Source organism: Metopolophium dirhodum, chromosome 3 (genome assembly GCF_019925205.1).
Source record: "Metopolophium dirhodum isolate CAU chromosome 3, ASM1992520v1, whole genome shotgun sequence".
In the NCBI taxonomy this organism is placed as follows: domain Eukaryota; kingdom Metazoa; phylum Arthropoda; class Insecta; order Hemiptera; family Aphididae; genus Metopolophium; species Metopolophium dirhodum.
Genome location: NC_083562.1, coordinates 1,925,972 through 1,938,151, shown reverse-complemented (window position 1 = coordinate 1,938,151; position 12,180 = coordinate 1,925,972). Strand labels below are relative to the sequence as shown.

The 12,180-nt window shown below is 27.3% G+C and overlaps 1 protein-coding gene across 2 annotated transcripts in view; it reads left to right on the top strand.

Moving 5' to 3' along the window:
* Window positions 1-7,167, top strand: part of LOC132941054 (uncharacterized) — a 40,835-nt gene extending 33,668 nt beyond the window's left edge. For both annotated transcript variants that reach the window (XM_061008907.1, XM_061008906.1), the window contains 2 exons: window positions 1,604-1,764; window positions 2,410-7,167. In XM_061008907.1, coding sequence (XP_060864890.1) covers window positions 1,604-1,764; window positions 2,410-2,469 — 221 coding nt within the window. In that variant the 3' untranslated portion in view covers window positions 2,470-7,167. The remainder of the gene's footprint in view (window positions 1-1,603; window positions 1,765-2,409) is intronic.
* The last annotated feature ends 5,013 nt before the right edge of the window (window positions 7,168-12,180 follow it).

The window sequence follows — 12,180 nt, the reverse complement described above, 5'->3', positions numbered from 1 at the left end:
AATAAAAGTGTAAAACGTTTAAGTTGGGGCAACTCGTAAATAATCGTGTATGTCTGTAATATAATTACTGCTAAACCGTTACTAAACGTTCGGTGTGAATCAAACGCTAATGATTTAGTACCTATATATGTTTCGTAAGACTTTGCCCATAAATCGTTTGCCCACTCGAACACCTTTTTGGCAGGTATTAGGAGTTGTAGATCTTCGGTTCTATAGGCGGCGTTGACCTGCCATCGTCGTCACTATCGCGATGTTGCAGACGATTCCCATCCGTCCGTCGAACAGTGATCGAAATCGCCTCGCAGCGGTCCGCTCCGAATAGGAATCAAATCTTTCGGTTTTTTTCCGATCGGTTATAATAATATATTATATTGTACGCGTAAACCGCGAAACCCACGCGCAGCGTTTACACGGGACCAATTATCATTATTATCTCCCTTGTTATGGTGACTATCCTCGAAATAGGTATAGATATAATATTATTATACCGACCGATTATTGATTTTATTATTATTGTCTTTATATACTTATACGTTTTTATGCGCTCTAGTTGCTAGTACATTGTTGTACCTAACCCATAATAATACAAACATTGCCGATATACAGGTATTGTTGTTTTGACTTGTTTGTGTTGCAAATTTCAAGACGTGGGTAGCCTAATGTATTATGCATACAAAAGCTTTAGTTTGAAACAAAAAGGCGTTCTTGACGAAAATATTGTGGTCGAATACGTGCATCATTTGAATAGAACCCAAATATATTACGAATAACGGTTGTATTTACAAAATAACCATAATGAATTTAAGTAGGTAGGTAGGTTACCTATACCGTCCTTAATCTAACGACTCAAAAAGTTCAATCCAACAAAATTAAAAAATATAAATTATATAAATCTATTAAATAAGTACCTACCTTATTTTGATACAATTTACGTGTAAAAAGATCTTTTAACATTGTTGAAACTATAGTGGTATTTAATGCATTATTGATATTTAGCATACAAAAATAAATATAATCAAGTAAACAAAAAATTATCAGTCTTGTAATAATATTATAGTGTCTTAAATAGAAGTATTTTGTTATTTTAAATTCGGAAAATTTCTTGTAAATCACCATAGTTATATATGTGTGTAGTGTACAGTAAAACAATATAACACTTCTGTGACAACCGGGATTTGACCTTAAAGAGTAAAGAAGTATCCACAGACAACACTACCCTTGGGACTAAATTAAAATATAAGACCAAAACAAAATGAATATAAATTATAAATTGACCTTTCTTTTCACACTGAGAAATGCGTAGTTTAGAAAATAGAAATTCTATAATATGCGTAAAATACTTTTATGAACATAATGTATTAATGTATATTACATTATTTAATTATAAAATAGATATTATACTGAAGAATTTACCAAATTTAGCTTTAGAGAAGTGTCGAAGATTATATTATTATATTAAATAATAAATTGTAGCCATGTAGTTGGTAATAATTTCTCACCGTTTTAAAAATCCCTGAAATACACCAGTGTGGCTGTAGGATAGTTTTTAATCATTCTAACATAGGAATGTAATTACAAAAATGAAAATATTTCGTTATTACAGAGTGTCCGCCCACCGAAGATGGATTCGAACGGTTTGCTTGTCCCACTCCAGACAAGGAAGGACGGTTCAGGTGCATAGACGATCACGTCCTGTGTGACGGATACATTGACTGTCCAAATGGCGACGATGAAGACAGAAAAAATTGTTTCTTCTTCAAAACAGTAAGACCAAAAATAATAATTACAAGCTTAATCGAATGCAATTTGTTTTGCGGGGGAGATGTTAAGACACCATCACATTAATCAATTTAAGAAAACTCCATTTTAACGTTACAATATTTTAATTATACCTACCCTATTATTTGAGCTGTGAGTTTTGAACACACTACAAAATACAAAAAAAAATACGTAGAATCGTTTAAATAAAAGAGTTTTTGTCAAATACCTTCAATTTTAACAAAAAAAAAATCCAATTTATTTTTATTTAATCTTTAATAGGTTACCAACTTAACAAATATACATACCAATTATAAATAATATAAATTTGTAAACACTATTTTATCTTATTTTTCTATAAATTAACATTATTTATAGAAGAAGACAATGCGTCCTATGCATTGAAAATATTCGATCAATAAAAAAAAAAATATAAAAATAAGTTTCAGAGTTAAGTAAAGTTTATAAATGAAATAACGTAATAAATTTCATACCCATACTTTTTTTCACAAACTTTTATTTTGTGAAAAACTATTTCTAGTGCCTATATTGAAAGCAATAATATCTATTGCGGATACTGAAACATTATATTGCTACATAAAAATAAAATATCTTAAAAATTATAAAACTTTTAAAATTAACTTTTTTCAGACTAAAGCTCATCTGGACATACTGGCAGACGCTCTTCTTCGATGGGCAAGAGGACGCTAATCCAAAATGTAATTTAAAATAATATCATGATAAAACGCCTACGACAATTTAAATTCAAAAACCATAATTCAACAAAATAACTCTTCTTCTATGTAGGTTTGATTGAAAAATAATATTTTCCCCAGAAACTTGTTTAAGGTACTTATAAAAATTGTTCGCATTACATGCGCGCAAACAAAAATAATTTACAGGATAAAAATACGGAGGCCTGGCATACGAAACGCTTTTTGGCGTACTACTACTGATGTTACACCGGTAAACATTTCAAAAGTCTATTAAATTATATTAACCACGTTTTCCTCTTTTTTGTGCTCATAACATTATGATTTCATTTTAATACTACCAAGTTCCTACAATAGTTGTTGTTACCAAGCATGTGTCATGTTGATGTATTTTCGTACGGGTTGTATATTAATTTATTGGTTTTTTTTTAACTCTATCTGTGGTCAATCAGATCTGTGAATGAGATCGCAATAAATCATTGTGTGTTTATTTTAATCGTGAATAATAGAACTTGTAAATATTATTATTACTTAATACTATTACTATTATTATTATAATTATTATTATTACTACCTACTACTATTATTATACTATTAATTTTATTATATTTATTACTACATTTTATTGTTCAACCTATGCTTCCGCATGTGTTTTATTGTTTCCACGGCCTTTTTTTTAGATAATAATACACTATAAATGAGTTTTAAAAAAAGGATTCAAAATATTCGTTTTTATTAAAATTATACACGACATTTTATTAAAACTATACACGACTTTTTATGAAAAAAAAAAACAAACCTTACAACACTTCTATGTTTATTATTATCATTTGTATTTATTTACCCCGACATTGCATGTGCCTGTTCTACCCGAGTTTGTGTTTAACCCTAATTTACCATAAATATCACATCACCTAAATCCTATTTATTATACTTTGACGGTACTATATAGCTTTGGATGTTTCTTAAATACACGCAGGGATGGACAAACTAAAAACACAAGGTACATACCTACCTGTATGCATTTTTAATGAACTATAGCAAATTTATGATAATCCTCGTGAAATGATTAGTGCCCATCCCTGTAGTGTAGGTATGTGTATGATATTCAACCTATTTAAATAGAATGAGACATGCAGTTTGCACAATTTTACATAGTGATGAAGACAACGTCGTAAAGGTAAGTAATCTGTAATTTATTCGACAATTACATTACGTTTTAGTATTTTAATGTTCTGGTGTGCATCGTTATTCGTTGTTTGTGTCTCTCAAGCGAAACACGCCAACAATACAAAGTTTTTCTTTATGAGAATCATATAGGTGCATGTTAGTAGTATCTGAGCTACAATTACATTTTACATTAAGATTTTAAAATATATAAAATAATAATAATAATAATAGTACGTCATAAACATAATGAGTGTAATACTCTGAAATAATCATAGATTTTTGAGTTAAACTGATAAAAAATTGCACTAATTAAAAACACATCTGAGTGCATATCCTTTACAAATTCTATTTGATCCTCTGGCGCACATTCATTACATAACATTATAGTCAATCCCATAATACTACTTTTATACTTCGTTTAATTCTTCATAATATCATACATTATTTATCATCTGTACCTACTAACATTTAACGAGATTAAAATATTACCTCTTCACTACACATTTCTCTATCCTCCGTATTTAAAAAATCAGTGAGCTGACATCGTTTCATTATAATAAGCACATTAGTACTAAACTCTTTTTCTCATTTAACCATGTCAATAGTATAGTTAAAAATCAAATTACCTACTTGAAAGTTATTAGTTTTCTCTATACATAAACGAATATTAACAAACGTAGGTACTTAATAGTTAATATATATTTTAACAGAACACACATAATATTATATTATAAAATATTTTATAAAACTATTTTATATACTATTATGATATGTAATTATTAGATACCTAATATATATATAATATGTGTATTGTGTGTACCTATACATAATTATATTATTTTAAATCTGGCACCTTATAATCATAAGTACTTATTTTATATTTATGGAGAGGGTATTAAGTAAGGCTTAACGTGACAAATATACCAATTAAAAATATGTTATTTTTAAAATTAAAATGTATATGACTTAACAACCCACAGAACCAAATTACAGTAAACATTAACGTTGTTGAATCCAAAAACCACACACTTAACTAAAATAAAATAAAAGACAAATAGCACCTTTTTTGAGATTGTTGTATCCGTAAACCGTTAATTGTGTAATTACTTAACAATGTATATATTTTTTAATATAAAATATATTATTTGTAGATTTATTTAAATGAAAAAAAAATATTAAATAAATTGCCATCAGCCAAGTTCTCATCATAAAAGTTAAATTAGAATTCTATAAAAATTGTTTACATGTTACAATAAGAATAATTTCAACTTATTTATAAACGTCAGAAATTGTTTCATTTTGAGTGGTAGAATATCATAATTTAAAATAAAATGTAGTGCTTTTATCAGACCTTTTGGTAAACTTTGAAAAAGTTTTCGACGTTCAGAATACATCTAACCTGTAGATAAAAAAAATAGTGTGCGGTATTTTGCTATACAATGAGCCGATAGAGTGTGTGGTTTTTGTCAATCGACATTTTAGGAGTGAACGTCGTAAGTGTACGGTTTTTTGATGAAACTATTAGCGTATTAGATCACAAACGGTATTTATTATAGTCTTGATCGAACAGTTATTTTCGTGAAATCAGTACGAATATTTTAATATTTACTTGTCATTAATTTAATTCTATCAACATTTTATTTTTAATGAAATTAATAGGTGTATTACAATGTTGTGAAACGTATTTCGGTATTTTATAGTGTACAAGAATGTCAGATTGTGTGTGACCTAACTCATTCAATATGTTTATAAATCCTATCCCAATCAAGTAGATAAACTGCTCACTATACGTCTATACAACTCAATGACGTCATGATACACGATTATTTCGTCGAGGAAATTGATACAGCACTTAGTGTGTACTAATTCCTACTTAAGTACATATTAACTTTGGTCACTCCGGTTTTATTTAAGTTAAGCCCTTACCCCCCCCTCCCCCACACACACACACAATAACGTCAAATCACTGAGCTATACGTGTGATCGGGTGGGTGTAATTAAATGCTTTGCCCTTAAGTTTAAGATATTCTTACCACGCAACTGCATAGTGAGTACGGCGACGTGACACTACGAAAATTAGTGGACGTTGTAGGTACGTCAAAGTTTAGTAACGATATTTTATAGTACTATTATTATTGATAATATTATTTTGATAGATTTGCATAATATCAATAAAAGCCAAAACCAATGCTTTGGGAATGCGCATAGATGGCACGAGAGAATATTATTTTATACTCCGGTCGATTTTGATTGTTATCCGACGATAAATTCAGATTTATTTTAGAAAACCCTTTTTAATCAAAAATTCATTACGAGTATAATATACAGTTAAAACTGGTAGTAAACATTATTATAAATTGTTATTACTCGTATTTACACTCATTTTATTCAAATTAAAGTAAATTTATTATCACAGATACTTAGAATTTTGATGTAACATACCACACTTTATAGACTCCATAGTTATTAATAATAAATCATTTCGGAAAAATGTACAAGTTCTCGACAATTTTTTTTTTTAACGGAAAGGCTGTTAAAGTGATTTCGTCCAGAATTGTTTTTAACGTGTGACAATAATGGCTTTTAAATTTAACAATATATTTCTAACCCATTTGTTCCAACGACGAGCATACTAACTAAACTGTATAGCTATATATAACTCACATAATATCATACTAAAAATGTGTAAGTACATTATTATTTATAATAATTACGTATGTTTTTTATTTTTATTATTTTTTGAATGGAAATGCCATAATTTATTTTTATATAGATCTTCAAAATAAACGTAAAATAAAATCACTTCTCAAATTCCAATTCCCATTTATCGTCCCCAATATTTAAATACATCTATTAAACATGCAAGTAATAATTAAACCGGTGGCGTGAATTTTTAACTTTTTGAGTGTACCTACTACTTATATATAAACTTAGATGTCTTAGTAGTTAGTATTTAAGCAAGCCCACAATACCGTAGAAACTTTTCACCGTAGGTAACATTCTCAAAACAAAATATTCTCGATTCACCATTTTGTCTTCATATAACTTACAGACCATAACATATAATTTACAGAAGATTTAAAAAAGCTCAAATAGTAAATTTTCAGTTTGAAATATTTTCCTATTTAAGTGACTGATCAGATTCTACCATTAATATGAATAAAAATCATCCAATCGACGACTAAATTAATTTAAACGTTTTATGAATTGTTAGACGTTTTTCGTGTTATTAAAAATATAAATTAATTCTATCCTCGTTATTCTTTTTAATCATTTCAGAAGTGCTTCGATAATTGATACTTGGAAAATTATGGTTATAATTCTGACGTACTCTCTGCCGTGTCTTTTTTTTTTGTAATTAGTTTAAATATATATTAAACGTACTTTATTATCCAAGACATTTATAAATTTTCCCTATAAATATTAAATTCCAATTCCTGAACACTTCGTCACGGGTTTAAGGTAGTTTAACATTATGTATTTAAAATAAAATAATTATATTCTAATATGCGCAGATAAAATAATACACTCGACTACGTTTCACAATTTATTCTAAAAAACCAATTATTAATTATCATCAAATTTTAAATACCTATAGACTATACCTAGTGACACTTTTAGGAAATCAATATTAATTCCAAGATGTTAACAAAAAAAACGAATGAATATGTGTTTGAATGAATTTATTACATGAACAACGTATCTAGGGTGGGTTTGTTTTTTTATATATTATTATACATTTTGGACCAAGCAATATTTCATACCCACTTGAAAGATTTAGGATTTACTGTTGTTTGAAATTTTAAATTACAAAAAAATCTAAACTTCTCCAACAAAATACTACATATTTTTATTCCATACAAATATTGTAAAAAGAGCTTAAATAACTTTTATGCAGTAAAAGACTAAAATGGTAATCTATATAATTTATTCCGGGAGCTATATATTATGTGTTGCGTTGTGTTTAAAATTCTAATTACGATTTTTTTCAATTAATTTGCGCTGACGTCCATAAAATAATATTTATTCCTAAGGCTGATGCAATTCGAGCAAAATAATATCTTGAATGTCACAGTGAGATTCTGTTTAATTTTATAAATATATTTCCAACAATATAATATTTAGCTAACCAACAACCAACACATAATGTTATCATTAACTGTCAAAAATATTTTCAATTACCAAAATGAAACTTCTTTTTATTTTAAAGCACACAGAATTCATAACTCTTAGCACTTAGGTAGACCAAATGGTGATATTCTTCGCGGTATTACTAAGTACCTACAATTCGAAAACACTGTCGCAAAAACCACATATAGGCATGTAAGTATTCGGTTGGTCCAAAATATTAATTAAAAACTCACCTATTTTTTTATAGTACCTAGGTATAAAATTATTTTTAAATCGCTTATAATAAATGGTGTGTGTTTAAATTTGACTATACAACTACAAAAATAAGGGCCTCCATTGAATACTACACAATATACATAGTATATTAAGTGACTTTGAATGACATATTTTATTCTATACAATATAACTTATTATAATAATTTATTCGGGTTCTCAAACAAATGAAAAGTAGTAAATGTTTTATGTAATAGGCTGTGTAATCGAATCGTTTAGTTACCAATTTATCATTATTATAATATAACACATTTTTATTATACACTCAACACTATTATAAAATGTTTATTTTTGAATACGACGACCGCGATACACACATTTTATCATGCACATAACGTTAAATACGATCGATTTGAATCATTTAAATTGTGAAGGAACGTTTTGTTATCCCATAGTGTTTAAGCCGTAGAAGTTTAAGGTAGGCATGTCATTATGCGACTATTATAGATTCCTATACGTATCCAAAGAATAACAAACGGGTCCGGAGTAGGTAAAGTTCAATAATATTCAATATGGTAATATGACTCTTCATAAATTTGATTTATTTATGTATTTATATATTTCGGAGAAGGTCGACGGGACTTACTCCGAAAACTATTAATATTCCACATATATAATATTTATTATGTAGGTACACCTACAGGCTACAACAATACTACTTCAAGGAAAATAATAATACGCTATTATTGTACCCTACAATTATATTTAAATATTTTATGTAATTCAATTGATAACTAGATGGGGGAAGCAAAAAAAATATTAATATATACAACTTTATTTTTTATATTATAATATTATTATGAATTATTAATATCGATGGCTTAAATTAAATAGATCAATTTTTTTCAATTATCTTATCGAAATATATACTTTAGGTATTACTCATTATTATGAACTGAAAATCTGACTGAATTTGAGATTTACCTACATGCGTAGAATTGATTTATACTAAAAAGTTCAAATTTCCGTGTCTATTGCGGCTTAAGAGAATGACAATTACTACATTATTATTAACAAATTACGTTTGCTGTATGTAGTACCTATGTGACAAGAAAAATGGATAATAATATATTAATTATATGTACCTACAACTATGTAATGAATCCTTACAGGTATTTTTTTTTATAAAATAATTTAAACTGCATATACTATGGGTACCTAGGTACTCAAGAGGACGCCACACCCGCACGTCTTACAAACGTATGTATAACATAATATAAACAATTAAATTAAGTACCGTAAAACCCCATGAAAAAAACACAGAAAATGTTAACATACCTATTTAGGTTTCAGTGGTTTGGCAATACGTCAATTCACTCTAATATTAAAACTTACCACACGAAATTCGGACTAACCAAGACGAATCAACAAAATATGTACTACCTACCTATGTTGTACGTTTGTAATACGGGGACAACAAAGCGGGTGTGGCGTCATCTTGAGTACAAAATTGTCATGTTGCCTAAGTATAATAATTAATAGTATTATATTATCGAGTCATCAAAATTATTTCCTTATACAAATTCATTAAACTTGCGCAATGATAATAATCAATAAACGTCATCCACAATAAGATTACTATTGTAGGAACGTATTAAAGGTGAGAGATACGATATAAATCGATATAAATCGTATAGGACATGACTAAACAAACTTTATTCCGTCGTGGTATAGGTAAAGTAAATAGGCTGCAGTGATTTCAAGTATATAGGTACCTAGTATAGGTATAATAGTTAAAGCTTTACTGTGTAAAATTATAGTATACTTATTATAAAATATAGGTATAGGAATACTTTTCTGCCATGACCAGAGTGAAGTAAATTTCAGTTTGGTAATTTCAAATGTTCTACTATTTTTTATCAAAGCAATTTTTTTTTTTTTGGATGACCTATATTTGTGAATTTGTGATTTATTGATCTCGAGCAGAATATATTTTTTGAAAATATCGGTGTATAAAATATCATCTACTGCGTCAGTATACTTAGTACCTATTTTATTTACAATAATTTAAAGTTATTATTAGATGAGTGAAGAAGTGCACAAATATCTATTATAATAGCATCACCACGCAATATTCCACTCCAATTTAAAAGTATTAAACACTTAAAAATAATTAATTACTGGTTCAATGTTTAATATTTACACAACTTTTTCTGATGATTTCCTTTAAAAATACAAAATCAAAAATATGTTTTAATTTTAAAAATTCGATTATTACTAAAAACTGCTACGATTAATATACGCTGTTTTAAAAAAAATGATAAAAATAGAAAACTTAAGAGATTCTATAATAATAGAAAAATAACAAAAAACAAACGTACAGACTTAACATTTTTGAAAACAAAAACTGGTTCGCGGCTCACAAAATATGTACTTTATCTTTCTATATTATTATTCCAAATAATAATAACAAGCGTAACGAAAATGTAACATTTCTACTAATACATAATATTACAATGCAATACCTATGTAATATTGTGAGTACCTAGCTAAATAAAATAACAAATATTTGAAAATTGACAAATATATTCATTGTCTAGGATTTAGAGTACCTACTGAAAGTTTTTACATTCGTTTCCCCCATCTGTTTGTCAATTATTACAAGTACTTTAAATGTTATAAAATTGAAATAAACGGTCTTAACCCATTTACAAAATGTGATTTAAACGTCCTAAATAGTATTTTGACTAATTTTATTATTCTTATTGTTATCAAATTGAAAAGTTTTATGTGTTTTTAATATAAAAATTATCATTATATTAATTATTATTAACGTTAATATTTAAGTCATATTATTATTTTGTTTAATTATTTTTAATATTGTGATATATACGCCAAAGCATTATTACTATACAATATATTATATGCAAATAATATTGTTTGTTAAACCTATACATATTCTACCATGGTTAGAGGCGAATTTATATTGCTATAGATATTTATTTTTATTTTAAAATTAAATTATTTCTATATTATAATAGTACATTAGGTATGTTGTATTATAGGCAATAAGATTATGCTCCCTGCTGTGATGTGTAAAATTAACCTAAGTGCACCGACATTAGTATAAGTATAATAATTAATAACACTTGGTACTTTATATTATTATAATACAATGTAGATAGGTAGGTACTAACTACTGACATATTATTTATATATTATTACGTAAGTACCTACCTATAGGTAGGTAAAAAACACATACCTATAGTGTACTATATTATCATGTGCATTAGTTTTCACCATTGATAATAAATACTAGTATTTATAATCAATGGTTTTCACGATACAGCATGTTATATATTTTTACTTGTAATTACTTCAACATAGTTTTAATACAATTTTAATACTATAATTTCTAATATAATATGATAGACGCATATTATCATAATATAGGTGATGTACCTACAAGACAAGTTTACTGTGAATTCGCCAATAACCATGTGCAACTTAATACATATCAAGTCCCTCGTAAACATATCAATAATGGAATTTAAATTGTTTTTGTTCTTTAAAAAAACTTTATTATAATATTGATGCTGATAAATATTATAAATCGTATCATTATATTTAAAGTATTTATTAGGTATTTATGTATTATTGTATGTACTAAATAAAACAAAAAATGGTAATAAATATTCAAACTATTATAACCGTGTATTTTTCTTTTGTTTTAATACTTATTGGCAATTTATTGTTTTCGAATTTCTAGGCGTGCGGAGTGCAGGTATAGTATATAGATAAGTAACTTTTTAAATATTAAATAGTGAATTCTACAGACCATATTTATAATTTATTCTCTCGTATTATATAGGTACAAGGTACATACGTGTGTTTCAGTCTTTAGAGGAGGGTGAAAGTGTGAAAGGGGACTATAAATATAGTGATCCAACAATTTTATGATTCCTTAAAATAAACTGATTTTCTTTCTTAATTAAAGCAAAATATGAAACCTTTGAAATAAGGGTTGAATTTGAATAGTATCAGATGAGCGGTGAACACGTAGAAGGAGGTGCTAATTAAATTATTTGGTAGGTACCTAACTACATTATATGTTATTAATTTATTATATTATATAGTAACATTTGTACAATTAAAATTCATAATCGATTTGTGGGCAGGGCTGGCACCTGAATTA